Source organism: Saprolegnia parasitica, assembly GCF_000151545.1.
Source record: "Saprolegnia parasitica CBS 223.65 unplaced genomic scaffold supercont2.35, whole genome shotgun sequence".
NCBI classification, from domain to species: Eukaryota; Oomycota; class Saprolegniomycetes; order Saprolegniales; family Saprolegniaceae; genus Saprolegnia; species Saprolegnia parasitica.
This window is the reverse complement of record NW_012156429.1, coordinates 149,408-174,726: the sequence shown is the minus strand read 5'-3', so window position 1 is coordinate 174,726 and position 25,319 is coordinate 149,408. Positions and strand designations below refer to the sequence as shown.

Sequence of the window (25,319 nt, the reverse complement as noted above, 5' to 3'; positions counted from 1 at the left end):
GCGAGAACACGCAACTGGATTTCCATTCGTTTGAAGTCTTGATACTTTCGAGTTGGCCGTCACCTCGTCCGTGTTGATGATGTGTAGCGTCGGGACTCGCCACCACCTCCGTGCCGCATCCTCTTTCGTATCAACTTGATACTTGAACGAAACAAAACAACGAGTGGATTTAAGGATCAAACACACAGAGACACAACGGAGAGGGAGACGCTAGTAGAGGACCATTTGGTGGTCGCGCTTGATGAGGTGGCGGCGAAAGATCTGCCAGCAATTCTCCCATGACCAGCCGGCGCTCGCGTCTTCGACCTGGCGCCGGTCGAGGGTCAAGCACGCGTCGACGTTGGCGCGGAGGTCGTCGCCCATGATGCCGGTGACGCCATGCTCCAAAATGTCTTTGGGGCCCGTCACGTTGTAGGCGGCGACGGGCGTCCCGACCGCAAGCGCTTCGATGATGACGACGCCAAAGGTGTCGGTGCGCGACGGAAACACGAGCACGTCGGCGTTGGCATAGTACTCGGCCAGCGCGTTGCCTTTCTGAAAGCCGGTAAAGACGATGTCGGGGTGCTTGTGCTGCAGCTCCTTGCGGTACGCGCCGTCGCCGACCACAATCTTGGTGCCAGGGTACGCTAGATTGCAAAAGTCGTCGAGCCCTTTCTCCTTGCTGACGCGCCCGACACTGAGCAAAATCGGGCGGCGCAGCCCGAGAAAGTCCGTCCTGCGCAGCGCGCTTCGAAAGATGCGCCGGTCGACGCCAAACGTCATGGGCTTGATGTGGTTGTAAAACCCGTGGTGCTCGAGCTCGTGGACCATGCTCGACGTCGTGGTGAGGACGCGCGCCGAGTTGCGGTGGAACCAGCGGAGGTACGCGTACCCAAAGCTCTCGGGCACGCCGTACATGACGTTGATGTACTCGGGGATCTTGGTGTGGTAGCCCGAGTTGTACTTGATGTTGCGGCGGTCGCAGTAGATGCGCGTCGCGAGGCCCAACGGCCCCTCGGTCGCAATGTGAATGTAGTCGGGGGCGATTCTGGCGACCTTGTCGTCAAAGCCGATGGGCAGCGACATCTTGATGTCCGGGTACCCAGGACAGTCGAAGTGCGGGAACTCGCTCGGGTTGAGGTACACGAGGCGAAAGCCGTCGCGCTCGGCGAGGCCCTCGATGTTGTTGAACATGGTCACGACGCCGTTGATGTTGGTGCGCATGTTGTCGTTGACGACGAGGATCGTCTGCACTTCGGGCGACGCGCAGAGCGGCGTGAGCTCGTTCGGCGGCGAGCTGCGGCGGTCGTTGGGCGCCATCGTCGGTCGTCGCTGCTTTGGAAATGACTGCCACGTCGCGTCGGTCGTCCACGGAGAAAACCGAGATTCGACCTGGAATCTGCTCGAATCTAGGACATGTCCTAGTTCTGATCAAAAGAGCGTGGATACGCTGACCACACGCAACTTTCGGCCAGAACATATATCAAGGGTACCGTTGGAGGCGTGCGCGATGCGGAGACGCACCGATCCTGCCAAAATTCATAGGTGTACACCTATCAAAGCACGATGAACGCTGCCGATGCCGCAATAGAATCGCGTAGATTTCGCTTCGTTTAGCATCTGTCTGTGCAATGCGAGATGCGCATCAGAGGCTTTCTTAGTTGTGCATACCAAAGACAAGTATAGGTTGCGTGTGTTTAGATCACGGATTGAGGACAGCACATGCTGGTCAATCGGACGACACTTGAGCTGCGCGCACCGAGGAGAGGTCGATGTCGTGGCTATGCGGCGGCAATACTGAGGGTCCTGTAAGCACAAGGCAGTGTTGCTATGGGCGAGTACGCGAGCTAGAGCGGTGTCGCGTCATACTCGTGTGGTCATAACGTCACCGTGTCTTTGCTTGGGCCGAATTCGGACGTACCGAAACTTGAAGCAATGGGCCCAGTCCACGGCAGCGGCATACAAAAACCAAGATGATGGACATCGTACTGTGGCAGCGAATCGGAGGATGCCAAGTCAATGGGGCAGGTGCACTTGGTGTTTGTATGTGCTGGACGTTCGTGGGACGACTCGGTTTTTGTTGAAGGAGATGGCAGCCATTGATGTGTCGGCGCGAAGAGGAGAAGCTTCCCAGGAGGTCGTGCAACCAATACCAAGTTCTTGAACCTTCAAGAAGGAAGCACGCTTTGAAGAAAAGTGGCAAGGCGCCATCCCCATACAAATCGAACCTCGAGATTCCAAGCTGGACCAACTTGGCACACAAATCAAAACGATAAAAATCATTTTTGCCGCCTGTCGAGCGACGCAGCCCATCGATCGAGCGCAGGGGACCCTCGTGGCGACGCGCTATCGCAAGCAATAGCGACGAAATGAGATGGTGCCAGCCAGAAGTCGAGGACCGATTTAGAGATACGAGACAAGACATTTTCTTACTCTTGCGCGGCTCAAGGCGTTGTTTCAAGGGGAATTCGCTTCTACGTGTTCACATGCAGAGGTGTGCAGCGTCAGTATCATTGTAAATTGTCCTCTGCCCTAGCTTGGACGATCGTGGCACTTGGTGGTGGTTAGACCGAGAGCATGTTCTCGGGCGAGACCAGCGGCGTGCGCTCGGTTGGCGAGAGGTCTTTTCCATAGCTGCTGCTACTACTGTCGTGTTTGACGCGCATGAGGGCGAGAACGAGGCCTCCTGGAAGCAACTCGGGTATCGCGTAGAAGAGCCTAGGAAGCGAACGATCCTCATCCTGTTCAACACCGCGCGCCCCTACCACGGCGTTGCCGTTGCCTGGAAGGACGCGACGGGCGTCGATAGGAATAAAATGGCGCGGAGGAAGAAGAGGCCAGCGCAGAGAAGGCCTAGCACCGTCACGCGCTCGGCGACGTAGGTCGCGACGCGGGAATGCTCTTGCGCATCAAAGAACTGGCGCAGTCGGAAGGCGTCATAGCCCTAATCGCAACGATCGGCTCGTCGAGCGGCAGGAGCTCGGACGTACGAGCGCGCCGGCGAGGCCGCAGAAGAAGAAGGCGGTGCACCACCCGTCCGAGTTCATGTACCATGTCGACTCGCTCTGATCCGGGTAGAACGTCTTTCACAGATTGAACATCACAATAACTGCGAGCCGACCCAAGAATAGTACCTTGACGAGCAAGAGCGCGATCTCCACTGCGTACATCCACACGTTGGCAATCACGAGCACGTTGCGCTGACGCGACGGGCGGGCGCGCTGCACCTAGTCAGCCTCGCTCCATGGTCCATGGTCGGTGGTCGGGAAGATCTGTAGTACTGGTGTGCGCGACGACTTGTCATGCGTGCTGTTGGTGTGGTGCAGCATATCGGCCCAAAATTGCACGAGGAGCGTAAAGGCAGAGACGTACAAGAGCGTCGCGAGCTTGTTCCAGCTCAAGACGCCGAGCGGGTAGACGTCGACCGTCATGTCGAGGAGCGGTACATAGACGACCACGTTGCGATAGCGCCCATTGTCGCCGCTGCTGCTCTCTGCGACTTGCATCGCATGTACGTCCAGCAAGATGAACCACGCAGCGCGCGCCCCAAACGCGACCAGGAGCAGTAGCGGGAAGAACCGGACGCGGCGCACGGGCACCAAGATCGTGTTGTGGCCATGCTCGCGGAGGTACGCCCGGCGCAGATGGATGTAGCCGGCGAAGAAGGCCGCGCCGAGGTAGACATAGGCACAGACCATGAGCATCGACGTCTCATGGAAGCAGTGCGACGGGCCAAAGGTGCACGCCATCGCTGTCGTCCGTTCAAGATCGCGACGCGTATCCGGAATTGTGTCGCCGGTTACCGGACGCGATCGGCAATCTGACGTGGCACAACCATAGCGCGAGATGGCTGATATCCGAAACGCCTCGACCTTTTCAAGTGCCGCCAACTAAGATCTTTGATCGTTGAGCAAACCTAGCTGCATCAATACCTATGTAGCGAGTCGACATGTGCTTTGTCACTCGACATACCAGCGGGCGGCGTCGGTCGCGTGACCTTGTGCGTTGCTTCCTGCTCTTGTGGTACACGGTACACAGCAAGCAAACAAAGAGACATTGAATTGATTTGATATATCGGCAGCGACACGTGGGTGCATGCGAGCAGCTGCGAAGGACGCAGTTAGAAGTTCTCAAAAAACTCCTCCCCCGTGTACTTGGGGATCGACGAGCCTTCGGAGCACCGGTCAAAGTTGGAGACGTCGACGCCGCTTTTGATGGTCGGGACATACGGCGCCTTCATGCTCTTGGCAACGAGCGCCTTCCAGTCAAAGTTGGCGTTCGCAAACCACGGATGGTTGACGACCTCCATCATGCCGCCGGCCAAAGAGCCTAATATACGACGTTGACGATCCCACAACACGAATTTTCGTGGCGCTTACCGAGGCGAAGACCCGGGTTGGGCTCGAGGAGCTTGGTCACGAGGTCCTGCGCGAGCGGGTCAAACTTGGGGTGGAACTTGAGCGACGCTTTGGCGTGGATGATCTTTTCAAAGATCTTTTGCTGCTCTTGGTGCTGGAATGGCGTGCGGCCCGCGAGGAGTTCGTAAATGAGGCAACCGAGCGCCCAGTAGTCGACCGACTTGCCATGGCCCTTGTTGAGAACGAGTTCGGGCGCGAGGTACTCGGGCGTGCCGCACAGCGTAAAGCTGCGCTCGCAGAGCTGGCTGCCCTTGTAGAACGGAATGTGCTTGGCAAAACCAAAGTCGACCATCTTGAGATAGCCCTTGTCGTCGATCATGAGGTTCTCGGGCTTCAAGTCGCGGTATGCAACGCCAAGTGTCTGGAGGTACCGAAACACTTCGACCACATTCGCAATGTAGAAGCGCGCCGATGGAATGTCAAATGCGCCGCAGATACCCTTGGGAACGTGGTAGGCTTTTTCGTAGAGCAAGCTCCAGAGCTCGCCGCCTTGGACCAGCTCAAGCAGCATGTAGAGCTGGTCAGCGTCCGTAAACGTCTCGTAGAGCTTGAGAACAAACGGGTGCTCACACTCGTTGATGATGCTCTTCTCATGGAGGACGTTCCGCTGCTGGTGCGTCTCGACGATGTTGACCTTGAGCATGCACTTGAGCGCGAACGTCTTGCCCGTCGCCTTGTGCTTGACCATGAGCACGCGGCCAAACGTGCCAGTTCCGATCGTCTGAATCTTTTCAAAGTCGCCAAGTGCATACTTCTTGGTCTGCACCGTGGACGGGTGCGACGGCGTCTTCGTCTGGAGCACAGCTTCTTGCATGAGCTGCTGGCGCTTCGTCTCACGTGTCAGAATGTGCTCGAGCTTTCCGAGTAGCCGCTCGAACGCGCTCCGGTCAAGACAGAGGCACTCGACGTGACCGGTTGCAAAGCAGTCGGCAGCCCGTGGCTCCTTGGACAAGAGTGCGCGCTCGCCAAAGAACTCACCGGACCGAAGCTGCATAATCTCGATGCCGGTCTTCTGGACGCTCACTTTGCCGTCGGAAATGATGTAAAAGGTGTCGCCGGCGTCGCCTTGGCGGAGGATCTGCTCTTTGTCCTCGTACGACACGACGCGGAGGGCGTGCGCAAGGAGGTCGAGCTCGTCGTCCGTGAGGTAGTTGAGCAGCGGCACCGAGCGAAGGACGCGGATGCGCATTTGACGGTCGAGGAGTGAGCGGAGCGGTCCAAGGAGCTGCGTAAACTCGTTGCGACCGAGTACATAGCAGGCGACTTTGCCCTTTGCGATGCAGTTGGCTTGGCGCGGCTCGTTGAGCATGAGTGCCATCTCGCCAAAGTACTGCCCTTTCGTGAGGCTCATGAGTGGCTTCTCGCCATCGTTGAGGGTCGTCGTCGTGCAGAGCACCGTGCCTTCGACAACAATGTAGAAGAGGTGACCTTCCTCGCCCTGGCGAATGATGTAGCTGCCATCCGCAAACGTCTCGAGCTTCATGGCCGCTGCCACCTTCTGAAGCTGGTTGTTGCTAAGGCGCTGGAGCAGATCGACATTTTGGAGAAACTGGACACGCGACAGCTGCATCGTCGAGGCCGTCGTTGCAAGGATCTTGCGGAACGACGTACGGTCGACGGTCCAGAGGCTGCAAGGCGCGAGTGCTTTGATGGTCGCCGCACGCGGACTGTTGTAGAGCAGTGCAAGCTCGCCAAATGCGTCGCCCGAGGCGTACTGCCCGACGACCTCGTTGTTGACGAGGATCGCGCACGCGCCGCTCTCGAGGATGTAAAAGACATTCCCGGGCGTGCCTTGCACGATGATGTCGGCACCCGCGGGGTGCTGCACGTTGCTCATCGCGTTCATGATATCGAGGATCTCCGAGTCGTCGAGCGAGCTGAACAGGTAGTGCCCTTTGAGCGCCTTCATGATGACGGTCTTGGTTTCGGGCGATTTCGGAATCACCGTCGCAGGATGCGCGAGCCGATGGTCGTCGGGCTCGACGGACGGGTCGTTAATCGGTGCACGGCGCACGCCCCGAGCCTCGGACGCTGGCGAGACGGGGGCGGGCTGCCGCACGCCGATGCCGTCGTCGCTCACGCTGAGCTGCTTGACCTTGGCCTGAAGCGGCGCAGGCGGGGCAGAGAACTGGTGGGCCATGGCGCCAAAGAAAAAATGAGGCGCCAAAAGACGCCTTGAGGTTTCGAAACACCTCGTGGAAAGGCGGCAACCAACACCCCACGCGTATTAATAGCTACGACCGGGTTGCAGTCGCCGCCAGTGGGTGATGGATACGTGTCTTGCGCAGTTGTTGTCTTGCGAGAGTGTGAGGCTACTGCTAGTACTCGTGTCACAGCTCTATCTGCAACACAGCCTTCCAGAGTGCACTCTGAGTGATGCCCATCAAACCGCGCTCATCACGGTGGCGCCGTTTCTGCCGTTTCGGTATCTGCCGAATCGAAAAGGAATGTATGTCATACATGCCGAATCCGAGGCGATGTGCCGAATCCAGAGAAAGATACGGCGCTCAATAGAGTTTCCAAATCAAGGCGAGAAGATGGAAGTGGCCTTCGTCTCAGGCGCGCTCCAGGTCGTCGTCGCCGTCGTCAACAACGTGCTCGGGAAGCCCCGCGTGCCCACAGACCCGATCGCGCAGCGCCAAGTCGAGCTCCAGCACGAGCTCCTTGAGGCCAAGAAGCGCTGCGTCGCGCTCGAGCTCGAGCTCGCCGACGTGACGCTCAAACTCACCAAGCAAGAAGATACTGTAAAGCAGCGGCGCCTCAAACACGCCGTCGAGCAACTCCAGCTGCAGATTCGCTGGCAGCGGCTCGAGCGGCGTCATCGACTGCAGCAGCTGCGGCTGTGGCTACCGCGTGCGGCGGGTTTTTTGGCCCTCGCCTTTCTCGTCTATGCGGCCGTCGCCTATACCTGGCAGTTCTGGCCGCGCCTCTTTGCCTCGCAGCTCCAGTGACGCACCGCGTATAGTGTAGTCGCAGTCATTATCTACATGTACTAACACACCGCGTGCTGTCCTGTTGTCCTGTCGAAAGATCGGAGATTCGATTCGAGCTCGCGAAACGACGCGATGAGTCTGACCCCACTCACGCCGCTGGGCAGCAGCAAACTGCCTCTTGGCGTGCCGTCCAGCCCACCGAAGCTCGCAACGCTTCAAAGTCCTGCGCTCAGTGGAACCTTTGGCCAACCCGAGTCGCCAAAGAAGCTCCTCAGCGCCGTGCAGCCGTCAGCGCTGGCGTCCTTCGCGCAGAGAGAAGCCTCGCGCAGCCCAGCAGCGTCGTCACTCAACAAGTACGCGACCTTGGCGGCACCCAAGACGTCGGACGTCGAAGAGGAAACGCCAGCGCAGAAGGGCCCGTCGTGCGCCGCGACTCGCGCAACTACTCGCATCGCACTTGCCGCAGCTCGATGTATTGGGTACAATAATACATGCACTGGAGACGAACGCAGCATACTGGCAACTGTGTTGATTTCTAGACACGTCGGGGCAAGTACCACTGGGCTACGCAGCCCGACGCGGTCAGCGGGATGTGATTTCTGCGTGCGTGCGTCTTGGCTGTGAGCGGTAGTGCGTTCGTCTTGGCTGTTGGCGCTCGTATTTGCCAGAGACGGTCCGCACGGTCTTGGCCGCCGCACCCTCCAAAGCCATTCGTCAGCGTCCGTATCGCTGCAGTGCTATAATAACTTGACCACGACGCGTATTTCGCAGGGCTCGAAGTCCTGGATGTGTCCTGTGATCGCTCCCGAGTATCCAAACACAGTGTATGCTACACACTGTCTTTGGAGACACTGTATGGGGTCTGGAAAAGGCTCTTGGAATGCATACCTTTCATGATTGCTCACGCACAGCTATCGACTTTGAGAGTATTTTACTGATAAGACTCGATATCGGCTAAATGCACGCCCCTCAAGACTCTTTATCCGGACAACTGCTGGCACCTGTACAGACATGGGCTTCTGACGGCCGCCGGTGCTGGCTTGGCTCGCTGCGTTTACCCGAGGTTTATACAGGCTGCAGCGCCACTGGCGACTGCTGCCTCAGGTTGCATTCACCGGTTTGCCATGCCCAAGGTCTATAGCAAGCTGCAGGACGTCGTCCGCGCCGGCGGCAGCGGCGAGCGCCGCCTCTTCACGGCGACGCTGCTCAAGGTCATCACGCACCGCGAGATCGTGGCCTTCCTCTCGCCACCGGAGATGGAAAACACATGCGTCATGCATTTGTTTCGGGCGCTCACGACGGCACCTCGGCCTGTCCTCGACACGCCCGACGACTCGTCGGCGCAGCGCGCGATCAAGGCCGAGTGCCGGACGATGCTTGCGCACGCTGCATCCAAGCCGACGTCGCTGGTCGTGGAAGAGTACGGCGTGGACCACATTGGCCGCTTGTATGACGCCGACAACATGTACGCCGCAACGCACGACGTGCTCATGGTCTACGTCCCGCTGGGCCGTGACTTTGCCGCCCATGTCATCAACCTCGAGCATTTCGAGACGCTCCATAACGTCCAACGAGGCTACGTGCTCTCGAACCGACAGATCAGCACAGCGTCGCCATGCCCGGTGCATTGCCATCTCGTTGGCGCTGATCACTTTGCCGTCCTTCTGGAGCCGTACTATGACGACGTCGCAGCGCTCACGACCAAGCTGCGCGACGCCGTTGGTTGCATTGAGACAGCGTGGACGTACCCGAGCGCCGAGCACCTCTTCAAGACCCATGTTGGCATGGCCAGAGTCCGGGCGCTCTTCAAGTTTGTGACCAAGACCGACGCGGCGTCGGCCTGTCTGCCACTCCGCCTCGATCCCAAGTCGCCGAGCCCGAACGACACCCGCAGGCCGCTGGAAAGTCCCGACAAGAAGCCGGCGCCACGACGCCTTAGCCTTGAGCGCGACATTGTGGCTGAGAACGCGCGACTGGCCAAGGAGGTCGACCGTCTCTCGGAAGAGCTGGCTCTCAGCCACCGCGACAACGACGGTTTGGTGGAGCAAGTCGACTATTTGGCGGCAGAGCTGACGGCCCGCGACGATTTGATTTACCGTCTCTCGGACGCCAGCGACGCCGAGGCCAAGGCTTTCGGTCAGATGTGGTCGCTGTGGAATGGCACCTTGCCCTACAGCGACACGACGTACGTTGCGGCGGTCGAAAGCGCGACCACGGTCATCCAGCGCAAGTACGCAGAGGTGCTTCATGAGCTGACGACAGCACTCGTCACGATGGCCAACATGGAGTCGGAGCTCCAGTGCTTTCGATCGCAGGCCGCGCTCTTGGAGCCACCGCCGACGCCGCTCGTCTACTTTGGTCGACCCGCCATGGACGCCGTGCGCTCGCCTCGTCCCTACGACTCGCCCCGCGACACCATGACGCCGTACATGTACTATTCTCCTCAGTAGGTGGTCAATGTTGCGTCATCCACCCCTCTCGCCCCAACACTACACTTCCCTCCATCACTTTGTGTGTCATAATCCAATAGCTAGAATCATACGTGTTGTAAAAATATCATTGCGACCGTTTCCACTTTGATAACTTCACTCCATACTCACATTTCAAACGGCGGCAAAACCAATCTACATTTTCACGCCCAGCCACAACCAATGGACTTTTGGCGTGACCGGTTGCTCCTCTGGCGACACAAGTCGACGACCTTGGCCGGCAAGGCCATCATATTGCAAGCGGTCTGCGTATCCTCTTGTACCAGCTCGCGTGGGTCGCACCGGACATCACGACGGCCGCAATCATCGACAAAATGATCCTCCAGTTCAGCCACGGACAGTTATTCACGCGGTCTACGATATCTTTAAACGGTATCTGAGAGGTGTAAATGAAGTTCGAATTCACACCGACTATTGCACTTTTTACTTCGTTGTTATTCAAATCTTGTACAGCGGCGTATCCAGAGAGCGTTTTCACGCCCAGCCACGAGCCACGGACAGTTATTCACGCGGTCTACGATATCTTTAAACGGTATCTGAGAGGTGTAAATGAAGTTCGAATTCACCCTGACCAAATGTATTCTACTTGATAGATTGATATTTTTAGTTTAATGTTATAGAGTCAAATACGCATGCCCTGTATGGAGCCCCGCTTTTAAGTGGCTGTGGGTAGTGTGTGGCAGGTCTTCTGGCTCTCGCCTTTCTCGTCTATGCAGCCGTCGCCTATAAATAATGTACCTTGCAGTTCTGGCCGCGCCTCTTTGCCTCGCAGCTCCAGTAACGCGTCGTGTATAGTGTAGTCGCAGACATCATCTACATGTACTAACACACCGCGTGCTGTCCTGTTGTCCTGTCGAAAGATCGGAGATTCGATTCGAGCTCGCGAAACGACGCGATGAGTCTAAGCCCACTCAAGCCGCTGGGCAGCAGCAAACTGCCTCTTGGCGGTCCGTCCAGCCCACCGAAGCTCGCAACGCTTCAAATGCCTGCGCTCAGTGGAACCTTTGGCCAACCCGAGTCGCCAAAGAAGCTTCTCAGCGCCGTCCAGCCGTCAGCACTGGCGTCCTTCGCGCAGAGAGAAGCCTCGCGCAGCCCAACAGCGTCCTCACTCAACAAGTACGCGACCTTGGCGGCACCCAAGACGTCGGACGCCGAAGAGGAAACGCCAGCACAGAAAGGCCCGTCGTGCGCCGAGGCCAAGGCAGCGACCGACGCGTCGAGTGACAGCGACAATAGCCGTGCTGCTCAGAGCAAGTGCGAACTCTCCGAGTCGTCGTCGGACGACGTCGAGGAAGCCAAGCACAACGACAGCAATGCAAACGATGCGTCCGATGCAAAAGTCGAGCACCGACCTATATATACGGCCGAGTCGCCAGACCCGTCTCCGACGATCAAGTTTGCGTTTACGACGCACGCTACTCCTCATAGACAGTGCGCTAGGAGGCAGCCGCGTAGTACAGCTCAAGCCGCCAGTCTTTCCTTCCTGCGTGCCTCGGCCTCGGAGCATCCGCTTTTGCAAGCGATCGTTTCCGGCGATGATGCATCGCTACGAGCGCAACTGGCTCGCATGTCGCTTGGGCACCTCGTTTTTGTCAAAGACATCGTCTACGAGCGCACGCCTCTGCAGATTGCCTTGATGCAGCCGTCGACCGACGCGGCCGAGGCCCTGCTTCGTTATGTGCGGTGTGGCAGCCATCATGCGGGCACAGCAGAAAGAATGAGACATGGCGTAGCGACGCGACCAAGGACGAGCCGAGCAAACGGGCCTCGAGGCTTCTCGAGCTGCTCTTGCCGCTGGATGCGTGTGGCTGCTCGGTGCTCCACCATGTAAGCTCCTCCATTCCTAACACCTTCCGATGGTGCGACGTAGGCCGCGTGGAACCGCGTCAACGTGTGGCCGCCGCTGCTGCGCGCTGAGCCGCGGCTCGCGCAACTATTCGCATCGCACTTGCCACAGCTCGATGTATCGGGTACAATACATGCAACTGGAGACGAAAGCATCCCTGCTACTTTTTTGATTTCTAGACACGTCGGGGCAAGTACCACTGGGCTATGCAGCTCGACGTGGCCAGCGGGACGTGATTTCTGCGTGCGTTCGTCTTGGTTGTGGGCGTTCGTATTTGCCAGAGACGGTCCGCACGGTCTTGGCTGCCGCGCCCTCCAAAGCCATTCGCCAGCGTCCGTGTCGCAGTTGTGCAACATGACGACGACGCGTATTTCACTAGATGTGCTCGCAGGGCTCGAAGGCCTGGATGTGTCGTCTGATCGCTCCCGCGCCGCCATCTACCTCGCCGACCACGCTGAGGACGACGCGACTAACATTGCTCTCTCGGGCTCGCTGCTGCAAACTCCCTTGCACAAGGTATGTATGTGACGTCTTCCCTTGTTAAAAGTGGTCATGGTGCTGCAGATTGCCGGGAAAGGGACAGTCAATGCTCTCGAGATGGCGCTCGCGCAGCATCCAACACACGATGTGAATGCAGCGGATGCCAACGGGTGGACCCCGCTCCACGTACGACTGCACTACATCGATCGCTCGCTGGCAGCGTCCCTCGGTAGCATGCGGCGCAGAACGCGTCCGAGGACGGTCCCGACATGCTCGGGCAACTACTCATGTGCGACACGATCGACGTGGATGCGGTCTCCAATGCGAAGAGGACACCGCTGCACGTAGCCGCGGCAGCCGGGTGCCTTCCTAGCGTCCGCCTTCTCTTGCAATTCGGTGCCAACGTCAACGCACGCGACGACCGCGGCTGTACGCCGCTGCATGCTGCTGCGCTCCATGGTGCTCTCGACGTCGTCCGGTGTTTCACCAACGACGTCGATGGCTGCGATGTTGCCGCCGTCTGCAAGCGAAAGCAAAATGCACTCCACATCGCCGGTCAGTGTGGCTACCTCGATGTATTTGAAGGCTCACCGAGGTTGTAGCCAAGGCGGGGCAGATTCCTATTGTGCGCTACTTGGGCGCCTGGGACTGTGACGCCCAGCGCATGCGGCGCGCGCTAGACACGCAAGGACGGACACCGCTCATGATCGCCCGCGATGCCAAGACGAAGAAGGCCATGGATCAAAGCGGCTGGATCGCCTCGAGCGACGGTCGACTGGACGCAGTGCAGCTTTGGCTTGCGAACGAGCCGGCAGCGTTGGACCTTGTGACGCCTCGTTGCGGGCGCAACGCTCTTCACCTTGCGGTACGCGGCGATTGCAATGCGATGATGCTGGATGCAACGGAAACACTCGCAGGTCGATGGGTTTCTTCGTCGCTGCAAGGCCAAGGACGTCAGCGAGTCCCAGCGCCGGTTGATCGAGAGACGCTACTTGCGCGTCCTGCATGCGCTCTGCAACGCTCCCATGCAACGCTCGATATCCTTTGCACGTTCATTTGACATCAATTGTGTTGGCGTTTGAGGTCTTGACGAGCCAGCCACTTGGCCGACGACTTTGGCGTGACACCGCTCATGCTCGCCGCGATCTCGGGCAGCGTGCGTGGTCGACGTATGGACCACTCGCCGTGACGATGATGGCCTAGGTCGCACTCGCTACCGTTCTCGTCGAGCATCCTCAGCACGACGAGAACGCTCAAGACATGGCTGGCAACTCGGCGCTGCACTACGCCTACGCGTTTACCAAAGTACCATGGCACCGCCTGCGATGGCTTTATGGCATGCGCATAGGCGCCCATGGCTCGCTTTCTGGAGTCGCGCATGGAAGCCCTTGCGGTACGCAGATCGAGCGCCTTCGCAATAGAGTCATGGATGGCGTAGCGACGAGAAAACCACGATGGCCACATGCCCTTGGACGTGTCGGGCTTCCGCTTCGACATCCTTCCGTCACTTCAGTCGTTTAGCCCGCCGTCGCCCAAGAAATCGGTAGCTCAAGCTGACGCCAAAGACGCGGGCGAGGGCAAGGACGACGCTGCGGATGATGGCAAGGACAGTGGGTCGGCGTGAGCATCGTGGCAGAGCTGGGGCTCGAGGTACATTGCCAGCTCGTACTTTTATGTACGGGAAGCCGTACACGTACATTGGTCGTGGCTAAACTCGGCATATAATGCCACCTTGAAGACGTGGTGTGTGGCATAGCAGTGGAGAAAGCTCTTGTTGACGTGCGTGCTACGGTGGCAGTTGCTGTGCTGCATACGGCATGCCAGTGCTACTCGCTCGAGTGATATCGAAGGTGCGTTCTAGTAGCCTGGCGACGTCGATCGCACCTTAGAAGTGGCATCCATGCCGAATTTAGTGGCGGCCACTGTGTGACTTGGCCACTGTAGTCGGTACGGCAACGGTCTCATACGTCGTACATCCCGTGTATACGGATACGACATGCGTATCCGGAGACCTGCAATACGCTCGCGTGAGCTCAGTAAGATTGCCGCGAGCGACCGACCATCCATGGCCCCAGGACGCGCAAAGAAGACGGTCGACGTGGCCGAGAAGTTCGTCTCGGCGCCGGCGCTTGAGAAGACGCGCAAGGCAACCGCGTCGGCGAAGCTCGCGCCGCAGGCGGTGACACCGGTGGCTCAGACCAAGCCTGCTCGGGCGGTGACGCCGGTGGCGCAGGCCAAACCGGCTCGAGCGGCGCCCAAGCGCAGCCTACCGCAGCCCGTGCAGAACGACGACAACGACGAGGAGAATGAGGACGACGATGAGGACGACGATGACGAAGAGACCAAGGCGGACGCGGTGCCGGCAAGCACTTGTGTCGCGGCGGCGGCCAGCGTCGAGCCCTCGGCGACGCCGCGCAGCCTGCACGACGACTTTATCAACTTGATGAAGGTGCAAGGCCTCGAGAAAATGGCCACCGACGCCGGTCTCCTCAAGGACGGCCAGTTCCGCGACCTCAAGCGCGAGTGGGGTACGCGTTGCAGCATGGTGCATGGACGTGACGTGACGGCGCGTAGATTCGATGAACCAGTCGTTTCTGCCGCTCAAGAAGGCCGATGCGTCGATGCCGTCGCTGCCATTCCCAACGCCGTACATCTCTCGATACTTGCTGTCCATCATATCGCCTATCATGGCCTGGCGTAGCACGCCCAAGAAGAAGAAGACACCGCGCGCCAGTGCTACGAGCGCGGTCTCGGAGAAGGGCAGCAAGGGCCTGCGTCACTTTAGCATGAAGGTGTGCCAAAAGGTCGAAGAGAAGCACGTGACGTCGTACAACGAAGTGGCAGACGAACTCGTGCACGAGTTTGTGACGATGCGACCGTCCGACTCGGTAGACGCTTCATCTCCGCTTCCATTTCCATCCCACGCACGCAACGCCTAGGTGTACGACGAGAAAAACATCCGCCGCCGCGTCTACGACGCACTCAACGTGCTCATGGCCATGGACATCATCTCCAAGGAGAAGAAGGAGATTCGCTGGCGCGGCTTGCCCTCGAACGCCAAGCAAGACCTCGAGCTCCTTACCGTACGACCCGCCTGATGCTTGCACTAATTGGATCATTAGATGGAGAAAGCGCAGCGGCTCAAGAGCATCGAGCAAAAGAGCAGCAGCTCCAGGAGCTGCTCTTGCAGGTACGTCCCGCCCTCTTCATGCAACAGGACGATTCTCGTCGACGTAGCAAATCGCGCTCAAGAACCTCGTGCGGCGCAACGAAGCGGACGCGACGACGGCAGAGAGCCGCATTGCGCTGCCGTTCATCCTCGTCAACACGAGCAAGGACACGGTCATCCAGTGCGAGATGTCGGAGGACCGCCAAGACGTCTTCTTCAACTTTAGCGGGCCGTTCGAGATCAACGACGACAGCGAGATCCTCAAGCGCATGGATCTCCACAAAGCGGCGCCGGCCGACGTCAAGGACCTTGTGCCCGAGAAGCTGCTCCGGTACCTTCCACCCGCGTACCTCACCGAGGTGTGATTCGTGCCATCGCGTGTGTTTCTTATATAAAGTCGTCTTTACTCTTTCTGGGTGTGTTAAGTTAATTGGGTTATATAGCGAGCGGCGCTTATCGCGTCGTGTCGGGCAGCGTCGGCAGCCAGACGTAGTCCTTGTTGGTCTCGTCGACGACCTCCTCGCGCTTGCCGGCGGCGACGTCGGCGTATGTGAAGCTCTTGATGTCGGTTTCCTTGCCGAGGAAGACCCAGCCGTCGACGTCGGCGTCCTTGGTGAATGGCGTCGGCGTCGCTTGGGCAATGGTCGTGGTAGGCAGCCATGCATGGAGGGCGTACGTCGACGGCAGGAAGCTCCATCGCGACGCCGAGGTTGACGAGGAAGATGATGCCATGTTGTGCGGAAGGATGGGAATTTGAGAATGCGGGAACGCAGCGAACACGTAGTATTTTAATGCAAAGGACAATGTGCACTTGATGTTTGTATGGGAAATAGAAAAAAGTAGAAAAAGCGACGCTCGGGTGTGAAACGCTTGCCGATGCTGCCTCCACCTGATTGGACAAAAGTCGAGTGTCATGGGCATACGCGCCTTGGATTGGCTAAAAAGGCGGTGCTCTGAAATTTCTTGGCGATTGAAGTACGCCAAGATCCTTTTCGTATGGCCAGGAGAACCGAGACGACCATCACCGACACGTGAGTTTGCTGTTGTCGTGACGACACAATCCAAATTCAGAGGTGGCAGGGACACCATTTACTAGTATTTTATGAGAGGGTAGAGACCACGCAGGAGCGACTTGAAGTTGGACTTCGACCTTCGCTCAGGACGCCATCGAAGCAGAGAGAAGTCGCGTGCGTGTCAAACCGTCGGAAGCGACCCGACGGCGTCGATGCAACGCTCTAAACTGGTTCATGGAACTGCGAGAAGGCCAAGGATGGAATCTCAGCGTATGCGACCGAATCTTTTGACTGTAGAGAGAGGGTGAAGCGAGAAGACGCGGCCAGCATGGACGACGGTTTCAAGTTGAAGTTCCCGCGAACCGCGAAAACCGTGCGCAGCAGCCGCGCCTATACGACGTAATCACAGTGACCTAGTACATGAAGAGCCTCCTGCTTGAACCCGTGGCCATATCCGCTTTGGATAGCTCATGCAGCTATTTGTGACCATTTTAAACCCAAGAACGCCAAAGGAAGCGCCGTGTCACCGTCAAGGCGTCGGATTTGAATGAAGTGGTTTCAGCAGCAGAGCGACAACGTGGACATCTCACTACTCAGCATTGTCAATCAGGGTGCCGGTAGCCAAGCAATGAGCACATCCAGGAGGAGTTTGCTGCACGAGTTCTGGACGATCATTAGAGTTACTAGTGCTGTGCAGGCATCGAGACCAGCTATGGCGGAGCGATGAAGGAGATTGCTGTTTTCGACGAAGTAAATAGCTCCACGTTGAACGTTTGACCCCATGCGCTGAGCCCCGAGTCGAGCCATTAGCACACGTTATCACGAGCAATTCTGCACTTCAGATCGTCCGTGGGTTGACTTGTGCGCACCAAGTTCGGTCCCTAGATAGCGATCCCGTTCATCCAGGCCTATCAGACTAGACAGACCTTTTGTCGTCGGGCTTATGATAGATATATAGATAGCACTTGGTCGCCCACAAGGGCAAACCTCATGCGTAGCACCCGTGGGCTGGCTCATTTATCGAAAGGAACGAGTTCTGCCTTGTCGGGAACACATACCTCGTGTGACCATTTTCTTCGCGACCTAGTCAGCATTCAGTAGTCTCTACGGTTGCCTGCCGTAGACGACTGCTGCGTTGCCGAGAGAAGACAGGGAGATGCGGGAATTCGACGAAACGACGTTGACGGATGGAAAGTCGACTATTTTATCACACGCCAAATAGCTTGTGGCCACAGGCGATATCTAGCTGCGTGATATTCACGACTGCGTGGAAGCAGATAGGGTGTTTCTTGAGAGTATGTCTTGAAGAAGCCGCCACACCGCCGCCTGGTACACTCAAAATTACTTCGATGCTTGAAATGCATCCGCCGGACGCTCGAAAATTACCCGAACCCACAAACTCTGATAAGGCTCCCGTTGTCAGTCGCTGGCTTTCTCTGCGACGCTGTCGCCGCGCCGCAATCGGCCCACAGGTCGTCCATTCATGCCCTCTGGCCGATCTTACGCGCTCGCGTCTGGTACATGTAATGTCTTTGGGTCGGACGCAACAACCGTGTCTTCCGCTCGACGCTTACGCAACTCCCCACTGCTGCGCTCGCGATCCAGGCAGCTACTATCGCACAACTGCATGTCCGGCACTTGGCTCGTCGCGCTGTGGTGCCATCTCTTGATGCGTCGCTGGTAGCTCTCCAAGACGACCCTTGGTGTGCACGCTACCATGGGTACATAAATTCAATTTATGTACCCTTGACGCTACCTGGTCCCTCGCACAGTCCCGCATCACGACCACAGACGCTCCTCGCTTGACGCACCGGCCACGCCTCACGAGCGCAGTAGGAAGTCCACCATATCTTTATAACTGCATTGAATACATGTAACTCGGTTCAACAACAACAAACTCTGATAAAACTGCGCTGACTAGCGGTACGAATCAACTTCAGCTTCATTACACTGCGAAGGGCGGACCGATTGCGCCGGTTGTGCAACGGTTTGACAAGCGCAGTTGCTCGTCATGGGATGCTTCAAGCCCGGACTGACCCTTGCTACCGTCTTCAATGTCTCTAGTGGGAGCGCATCCCACCCAGACTCTAGAGATTCACCTCGAGTCTTGATTGACTTCTTCAGTCATAGACTCTGATCAAAGGTCTTTGCCTCAACTTCTTGTCTCGACTGAAGCCTATTAAATTGATACCTTTTGCATCGTTTGCGATGCACTTCTTTTGGCCGTCAGGACGCCTTGACTCTCGAGCGGACCTATTGCTACAGCTGCTTCTGGGGCGAGGAGCGGAGAGGGGCGAGTAGCGGAAAGGGGCGCTCGTTGCTCATTGTGAAGAGAAGCACGGCCAACAACCGCACGAGACGCTATGACTCAAGACTACACTTGCATGTATGCAGTATGTTTCATAGTTTAAATAACAAGTTTTGGACGCGACAAGGAGCAACGCGCTCAGACAGGCAGCAGCGACGACACCATACAGACACGAGAGCATGGCGCGCTGTTTATGCCCCGACCTTGCTCTGCTTGATGAACGCATGCACTTCGGTTTTCTCATTGTCGCTGAGGAGTTCAAAGCCCTCGAGCGTCGGGAGATGCCACGGGTTCTCGCAGCACGTCAAGTGGTGCCAGTCGAGCGCAATGTAGCCGTTGAGGTGGTGGAAGATGAGGCCGACGCGGATGTCGCCTTGCATGATGTTCTCCTTGCAGGCTTGGCAGAGGCAGCCGTCGGTCGTCGCCGTGCCAATGACCGGGAGGGTGTTGAGCGTCCATGGATTCTGGGTCATGGCGGATCGATTGAAATTGCAAAGTGCCGATGCTGCACGGCCCAATACGCGTTACTGCTGCGTCATAGAAGGCGTAGGAGCTGGCGCCTGGAAGCGCATTCGACGACCGGCTCCTTAGTCTCGCCAACTGGGTGCGCCGCACACGAAAGCGACCAATTGCCATCAAGGAGCTGCGGACGCCTTTTTGCTACACTTGGCAATTGTATCACGTCGGGACATGTCATGGAGAGCTGGACGTGCGTCCCAAAGGCACTCGCCATTTGTATGTGCGTGGAAGCCACTTACTTGGTGACGCTACTACGGTGGATACACCAAGGTGTCAGTCTTACGCTGTCTTAGATCTTAGTCCTAAGCTCCACGCGACTGGAGATGCGTGGGATATTTTAATACGCAATTTATTTTATTGTAAGTCATAAAATGGCCAACCGCTGTCGCGATACGGGACGCCACCTGCAAACTCGGAATCGACTTGGTCGTCGGTGTATCGACAGCTCCTTTGAAAGTGCAATCTCCTCCGAACGGTCTTTCACAACGCACTGCATGCCGCCACGTCGCTGTAGCTGCGCTGGCGGCTCGTGTCGCCTGGGTCAATTGACACATCGACCACGCGAATCAAATTTTCGGGAATTGGGTTGATACCGAGAGCATATAACGTCAAGGTCATGTAAATCAACGTCGGTGCATGTTTTTTCATTGTTCATGCTCGCTTTCGCACGAATGAGACCTGCTCTCCTTGCTTGGATTCTCTACCGTTGCGTACAAGCTGCTTTAGTGCGCTTAACCCTCCAGCGCCACATTTTGTTACTGTTAATAGTCTTTCAAATGTATTCCAAGTATATTCATTGACTGAGTTCGGCGTTGAGAACGCAACCAACTACGGCGGTACTTGAGGACACTTTTAGCCTCGAAGCATTTTTGGTTCGAGCTCTGTGTCGCTTGAGGTGCTGGCGCTCGTAGTTGGCGCCTGCCTCGGTGTTCAGGCAGTAAAGTGCTGTAGCAGTCGGCATGATGGTCCACATCGCGTCGCGTTCACGACACGGTGACTTGGTCTATGTAGTGCTGGACCTGCTCTTGGGCCTGGGCGCTCAGGAGCTCGTAGCCCTCAATGTGTGGAAGCTGCGCGGGCGTCTCGCAACACGTCAAGTGGTGCCAATCGAGGGCGATGTAGCCGTTCAAGTGGTGAAAGATGAGGCCGACGCGCACGGCGCCTTGGGGAATGCACTGCTTGCACGATTGGCATGTGGACTTGTCGTTCTTGGCCGTGCCAATGATGGGAAGCGTGCTGAGGGTCCAGGGGTTCGATGCGGGCATGTTGAGAGTAGTAGGGCGGCAGATGTGCGTTCCGTCGAGCAAAAGTGGAAGTGAGAAAACCTTGTAGACTCGATTATGCGCATGCTTGTAGAATCCGAGATGACGCTCATGCTGCTTTTTCTCTATCTGGCCAACGAGTCGGTGGTCGATCTTGTAGTTTGTATGGGCCATCATGAGCTGTCGGAACAAGCTCGCGTTGTGTCGCGCAGTTGCGCGACATTTGTTTTTTAATTTTTAATTTGAGATCACAGCTGGTGCGGGACGTCGCAGTGACGAGCCGACGTTGTGTTGTGTGAATCTTCGCGGAAGCCAGACGCGCCCATGGACAGCGCTGCGGACCGCACATTTGACGAGGCCTCAGCGAGCAAGGACGAGATTCTATGCGACTTTCCATAGCATTGCCCATGACGCGGCGCGGTGGCGGAGATCGTCCGACGTCTGCAGCTACAACAACGTCCATGGTTTATAGACGAACTATCCTGTGAAATTTTGACCACGATGTCCGAGTGGATAGTACGTCAGTCGTGGGTCGTCGACAGCCCAAGATGTTGTCGACAGCGCTAAGAACCAAGAAGCTTCTTCGCCCGCAGACGCTTTGCGAGCGCTCTTACAGATCATTTTGAGATCCATCTTCCACTGTACGACTACGTAGTAAGTTGGCAAAGGCCCTGGATAGAGTGGGATTTATCACAGAAGTCTGGCTCTGCGCCAGAGCCAGGACTGAGGCCGCAGTACCTACACTTGGTCCGTGGTCTTTGATATTGCAGTTTGCCCCAAGGGCCTGCCTGAAGACTACAATTGTATGATTCGACTTCTGTCTTGGTCTACGGACCCAGTATTGTAGTATGTAGCAGCAAGGGATATTCTATGCCTTTGGTAGTAGTCAGAGTTGGAGAAGCAGATCGCCAGGCGTCAGTCCTATGACACACGATCGACCAACTTGAAGTTGGCGCGTTCCGCACAATACCTTATTTTGGCACTGTGGCTTAGAGAATGACCATGTATTGACATGGAAATTAACATCAGCACCATCTTTTGACATTGCACCTTTCTACAGCCGGAATGCTTCGGCAGCGCTGGGTGATCCAAGTCGCGTGCGGCGCCGCCGCCTTCTCGGCCAGCGTGGCCATGTTCAACCTCGTCATGGAGACACAGGACGACGATGGCGTCCATGGCGCAGACGATGCTTCGAGGCCGCTTCTTCCGGTAGCTCCCGCGCGGCCGTCGCTCCGACTGTCGAGCCAGTCCATCTCGGTCGACGCCGTCGAGGAGGCGCTGGAGACCCTCGCCCATGGCGACGAGCCTTGCATGCTCTCGCCCATCGAACGCGCGCGCGTCAACTTGTTCTGGGACGACCTAGCGGCGACTCTCGGAGGTGACGCGTACGCGCTGCAAGAGCTGACGCAAGAGGCCCAAGGATACGCGCAGCGCTTCCCGCTCGAGTTTCCGCTTGCAACCGTGCTCAAGGCCATCTCGATCGCCGCGTCGCTCTCGCACAGCGCTAGTAGCAATGTGCTGCCGCCGATGCGCCGCCGGTCGACGCTAAGCCTCATGGGCAACAAGCTCTTCGAGATGGCGGTCGATACGAAGGGCGGGATGCAGAACGCGATGCACCGCGCCGTGCGCCGGTACCTCGAGCGCGCACTCGACCTCTTTGCCGAGCGCCTCAAGGACTCGATCAAGGACAAGGACATGCCTCTGTACCTCCAGGTACACGAACGACGCTATCCTGTCCTCTCTTCTCATGCAGCGATAGACCAACATTGATGTGGCCGTGGACCAGTTTCTACCGGACGTCAAGGTCGAGCTCTTCCGCAAGACGAAGGACCTCTTTGTTGCAACGACGGCGACGACGCCTCTCCAGCGCCTCCCGTCCGAGTCGGGGGGCGAGGTGACGTCGGCTGTACCGGTTTGCCTCTCTACCCTTTTTTGTCTCTACCGTGTGCTAGTCGCTCACGCAGCGCGCGGCGACGTCGTGGGCAAACGCCCGCGCGTGCATCTTGTACAACCTCTTCCCGTACGACCAGTCGATCTGGCGCTGCCTCAAGAACCCGTACTGGTGGAGCTTTACTATCCTCGGCATGCTCCCGTACATTGGCCAAGCGTGGTGGTGCCTCCTCTTCGTCCTCAAGGACAAGCGGGATGAGCACCAGCTGTGCCAGTTTATCATTGGTTTCAAGACCAGTCAGTTCCTTACGCTGGGGCTGGGCTCGACCGCCCTCGGCGTCGCCAAGTACATTTCCTGTGCGCTCTACGGCACCATGGGTCTCTGCGACCTCTGTACTCGCTTCTTCCAGACCGGATAGCTTGGTCTTATCTGTGTGAGTTGAGTAGACGGACCGATGCTGTCGCCGTGGAACACGCTTTTCTTTCTCTGGCAAACGGCGCTGGTCTGGGTCGCGTTCTTCTACCTCCCGTACACGGAGCGGCCATCGTCGGCGACGGTGCTCTCGCCCAAGCACGCGGCGGCGCCCAAGACGACGTACACAGACATGTTTGGCAACGTCTTGCACATGGACCGCGGCGGGTACCTCATGAAGCTCTGCGGCTACGAGACGATTGCGTTTTGCTTTACAATGGGCCTCGCGCTCGCGGCGCAGAGCGTGCTTGCCATGACGTGGCAGCGCCAGAGCATGATGTTTTGGATCCGGACGTTGTATGGGCTCTTGTCGCTGCCGTACCTCCCGTTCAAGATCCCACTCGTCGAGAACGTGCTGCTGCACACGTGCCGCATGGGCTACGATGCCCGCGGCCGCACCGTGCGCATGGTCAAAGGCGCGCCAGCGTCGTCCAATGCATAGTCGATGGGATTTTGGAGTAAAATGCATTCGTTTTGAAGTAGTGCTGTTGTGGTCGCGTGCGATTACAGCACTACGGGTGGTCGTCGAGGACGACATCGACCTTGTCGGAGGCCGGGGTGTTGCGCAACAAGGCGTGTACGCCGCTAGACATGCTCGCATGAGAGATGGTGGAGCGCAAGACAATGGCGTTGTAGTCGCAAGCAGTAGCGGCGACAGCAGCGAAAAGATGAGCACGAGCGCCGTGCCTAAGGCATGGTTAGTCAGTTGGACGACGAACATGAAATCGAGGCGACCGGCAGCGAGGCCGTAGACCACGTAGATCATCTTGACGCTGGGCCCGAGCAGCAGCTGGATCTGCTTGCGCTGGACGAGCACCGTGACCCAGGCGCCGAGCGTCGCCACGCCGCACAGCATGGCGAACGGGTGGAAGATCCTACGACGGGCCATGAGACAGGTTGCTATCCTGTGCGTGGTGGTGCGTACAGCACGCAGAAGAAGACGAGGCCAAACACGAGGATGTAGTTGACGAGGAAGTACTCCAAGTTGCGACGAAGCCGCACGACGAGCTGCGCCTGCAGCAGCACCGAGAACGGGTGCTCCTCGCCAATGCCCATAAAGCTAGTACACGTGCCATGTGAGGGGAAAACGGTGGGCAGGCAGCTGTACCTGAAGAGGCTGCGAATCGAATGGATGTTGATCTTGTGCTGGACGCTCGCAAGCGCCTGGCCCACGAGGCTGTGGATCTTGACGTCGTCGCTGTCCTGGGCCACAGGCTCGTGCAGCCCACCCCCTTGCCGCTGCTCGTCCGTTCCATCTCGAAGCGGTGCAATCTGACGTTCGTATAAGTACGCTTTCCAAGTGAGTGCGCCGTTTCACATAGCTTGACTACTGTATATATAGTGGGAATAAGCTTATGACGTGGCGAGCCATAGTGGCTTCGAAAACGTGGCCGTTGCATTTGATTCCAGCGTTCTCAGCCGCTTCTCGCATGCAATCTTCGGCATGTGGTGGGTAAAACGGCGCATGCGTGCATCATGCAAGCTTAGGATCACAGCCGCATGGGCTCTATGGATTACACGTCCTTGAGAGCTACATCACTGATCGATCAAGTCGGTGATCCTCTCCAAACGTCGTAGCATGCGAACCGAGATGTTTTGGATATCGTTGATCAAATGGTCGGTCATTGAAAAGAGGAACCGAGCTACCACGCCGGAGAAAGCACGTGGCTCAACGCCTCGTTTTAAGCAGTGTCCAATAAAGGCGCAAAGCGAGTAAAATTTAGAAGCCCCCGTCAATCTCCGAGCGTCCAGATTACTCGAATATCCACGACCCGTCCGTTGTTTTTACTACCGTTGCCACCTCCTCACACGTTCATTTTTGATTTTGCCATCTCCAGCTCTCATGGCGGCAACGACTCCGAAGCGCATCGCCCTCTTCATGGACGGCACGTGGAACACGCCCGAGTCAGACACCAACGTCCACCGCCTCTATGACGCGACGGCGACGTCTGCCGATCAAATCAAGCAGTACTTTCCCGGCGTGGGCACGTCATGGGGGTCGTACTTGACGGGCGGCCTCCTGGCCGTGGGCATGAAGGACATCATCTACAACGTGTACAAGTACCTCGCCAAGGTCTACGTCCCCGGCGACAAGGTGTACCTTTTTGGGTACGACCATTCTGAAACGCGACAACGTCGAATGCGTTGAATAGGTTTAGCCGCGGCGCGTTTGAGGTGCGCGCCCTCGTTGGATTCATCGATACGTGCGGTCTTGCGGCGCCCGAGAGTGCGGCCACGGTCGACATTCTTTGGGACCAGTACGAGCTTGTGCACAAGAACACGAGTGCCCGATCGCTGGACCAGCTCCTCGCGCTGCCCGAAACGAAGCGCGGAGTGCTGACCAAGACGGAGGCAATTATGGTCAACCACTGCACGCCAATTGCGATCCACTTTGTCGGCATCTTTGACGTTGTGGCCGCCGACCCGCGGAGCGACCGACACCGGTATGGGCAGAACCCGACCAAGGTCGGCCGCATCGTCCACGCCATGGCGATTGACGAGCACCGCGAATCGTTCCAGGTCATGTACTGCGAAGAGCCG

General features: G+C 57.6%; 12 protein-coding genes across 12 annotated transcripts; 6 read left to right on the top strand and 6 right to left on the bottom strand.

The window, feature by feature from the left end:
* Positions 1-165: 165 nt before the first annotated feature.
* Positions 166-1,299, bottom strand: SPRG_07978 (hypothetical protein; the record flags this gene model as incomplete). Its single annotated transcript, XM_012347326.1, has 1 exon — positions 166-1,299. The coding sequence occupies one exon, from the start codon at positions 1,297-1,299 to the stop codon at positions 211-213; it is 1,089 nt and encodes a 362-aa protein (XP_012202716.1). The 3' UTR covers positions 166-210.
* A 1,244-nt stretch (positions 1,300-2,543) lies between these two features.
* Positions 2,544-3,757, bottom strand: SPRG_07977 (hypothetical protein; the record flags this gene model as incomplete). Its single annotated transcript, XM_012347325.1, has 5 exons — positions 3,261-3,757; positions 3,114-3,206; positions 2,970-3,062; positions 2,745-2,923; positions 2,544-2,697 (listed from the first exon to the last, which is right to left on the bottom strand). The coding sequence occupies exons 1-5, from the start codon at positions 3,726-3,728 to the stop codon at positions 2,544-2,546; spliced, it is 987 nt and encodes a 328-aa protein (XP_012202715.1). The 5' UTR covers positions 3,729-3,757.
* A 267-nt stretch (positions 3,758-4,024) lies between these two features.
* Positions 4,025-6,542, bottom strand: SPRG_07976 (AGC/PKG protein kinase). Its single transcript, XM_012347324.1, has 2 exons — positions 4,359-6,542; positions 4,025-4,308 (listed from the first exon to the last, which is right to left on the bottom strand). Exons 1-2 carry the CDS (start codon positions 6,535-6,537, stop codon positions 4,100-4,102), a joined length of 2,388 nt encoding a protein of 795 aa, XP_012202714.1. The 5' UTR covers positions 6,538-6,542; the 3' UTR covers positions 4,025-4,099.
* Positions 6,543-6,898: 356 nt separating this feature from the next.
* Positions 6,899-7,448, top strand: SPRG_07975 (hypothetical protein). The gene has a single exon (XM_012347323.1). The coding sequence runs from the start codon at positions 6,935-6,937 to the stop codon at positions 7,346-7,348; it is 414 nt and encodes a 137-aa protein (XP_012202713.1). The 5' UTR covers positions 6,899-6,934; the 3' UTR covers positions 7,349-7,448.
* A 14-nt stretch (positions 7,449-7,462) lies between these two features.
* On the top strand, positions 7,463-7,926 carry SPRG_07974 (hypothetical protein; the record flags this gene model as incomplete). Its single annotated transcript, XM_012347322.1, has 3 exons — positions 7,463-7,752; positions 7,797-7,809; positions 7,870-7,926. 3 exons carry the CDS (start codon positions 7,463-7,465, stop codon positions 7,924-7,926), a joined length of 360 nt encoding a protein of 119 aa, XP_012202712.1.
* Positions 7,927-8,454: 528 nt separating this feature from the next.
* SPRG_07973 (hypothetical protein) lies at positions 8,455-9,780 on the top strand (the record flags this gene model as incomplete). The annotated part of the gene is made up of 1 exon (XM_012347321.1): positions 8,455-9,780. One exon carries the CDS (start codon positions 8,455-8,457, stop codon positions 9,778-9,780), a length of 1,326 nt encoding a protein of 441 aa, XP_012202711.1.
* A 934-nt stretch (positions 9,781-10,714) lies between these two features.
* SPRG_07972 (hypothetical protein) lies at positions 10,715-13,805 on the top strand (the record flags this gene model as incomplete). The annotated part of the gene is made up of 13 exons (XM_012347320.1): positions 10,715-11,214; positions 11,260-11,502; positions 11,553-11,646; positions 11,690-11,789; positions 12,045-12,181; positions 12,230-12,331; positions 12,379-12,700; positions 12,748-13,010; positions 13,063-13,118; positions 13,244-13,301; positions 13,349-13,450; positions 13,494-13,538; positions 13,584-13,805. 13 exons carry the CDS (start codon positions 10,715-10,717, stop codon positions 13,767-13,769), a joined length of 2,208 nt encoding a protein of 735 aa, XP_012202710.1. The 3' UTR covers positions 13,770-13,805.
* A 342-nt stretch (positions 13,806-14,147) lies between these two features.
* SPRG_07971 (hypothetical protein) lies at positions 14,148-15,679 on the top strand (the record flags this gene model as incomplete). Its single annotated transcript, XM_012347319.1, has 6 exons — positions 14,148-14,673; positions 14,720-14,792; positions 14,847-15,033; positions 15,085-15,228; positions 15,294-15,335; positions 15,383-15,679. The coding sequence occupies exons 1-6, from the start codon at positions 14,211-14,213 to the stop codon at positions 15,677-15,679; spliced, it is 1,206 nt and encodes a 401-aa protein (XP_012202709.1). The 5' UTR covers positions 14,148-14,210.
* A 3,147-nt stretch (positions 15,680-18,826) lies between these two features.
* On the bottom strand, positions 18,827-19,015 carry SPRG_07970 (hypothetical protein; the record flags this gene model as incomplete). The annotated part of the gene is made up of 2 exons (XM_012347318.1): positions 18,827-18,838; positions 18,866-19,015. 2 exons carry the CDS (start codon positions 19,013-19,015, stop codon positions 18,827-18,829), a joined length of 162 nt encoding a protein of 53 aa, XP_012202708.1.
* Positions 19,016-19,936: 921 nt separating this feature from the next.
* On the bottom strand, positions 19,937-20,419 carry SPRG_07969 (hypothetical protein; the record flags this gene model as incomplete). Its single annotated transcript, XM_012347317.1, has 2 exons — positions 19,937-20,072; positions 20,174-20,419. The coding sequence occupies 2 exons, from the start codon at positions 20,417-20,419 to the stop codon at positions 20,007-20,009; spliced, it is 312 nt and encodes a 103-aa protein (XP_012202707.1). The 3' UTR covers positions 19,937-20,006.
* A 1,062-nt stretch (positions 20,420-21,481) lies between these two features.
* Positions 21,482-23,220, top strand: SPRG_07968 (hypothetical protein; the record flags this gene model as incomplete). Its single annotated transcript, XM_012347316.1, has 4 exons — positions 21,482-22,129; positions 22,176-22,328; positions 22,369-22,699; positions 22,754-23,220. 4 exons carry the CDS (start codon positions 21,482-21,484, stop codon positions 23,218-23,220), a joined length of 1,599 nt encoding a protein of 532 aa, XP_012202706.1.
* Positions 23,221-23,290: 70 nt separating this feature from the next.
* Positions 23,291-24,034, bottom strand: SPRG_07967 (hypothetical protein; the record flags this gene model as incomplete). The annotated part of the gene is made up of 5 exons (XM_012347315.1): positions 23,291-23,363; positions 23,402-23,653; positions 23,704-23,838; positions 23,887-23,981; positions 24,008-24,034. The coding sequence occupies 5 exons, from the start codon at positions 24,032-24,034 to the stop codon at positions 23,291-23,293; spliced, it is 582 nt and encodes a 193-aa protein (XP_012202705.1).
* Between the last annotated feature and the right edge of the window lie 1,285 nt (positions 24,035-25,319).

Bases quoted from the DNA above. Each gene is read 5' to 3' on its own strand.
- SPRG_07976 (XM_012347324.1), bottom strand. From the start codon at position 6,537: ATGGCCCACCAGTTCTCTGCCCCGCCTGCGCCGCTTCAGGCCAAGGTC. The intron at 4,309-4,358 runs GTAAGCGCCACG...GTCGTATATTAG, and splicing joins CAACCCGGGTCTTCGCCTCG to GCTCTTTGGCCGGCGGCATG.
- SPRG_07975 (XM_012347323.1), top strand. From the start codon at position 6,935: ATGGAAGTGGCCTTCGTCTCAGGCGCGCTCCAGGTCGTCGTCGCCGTC.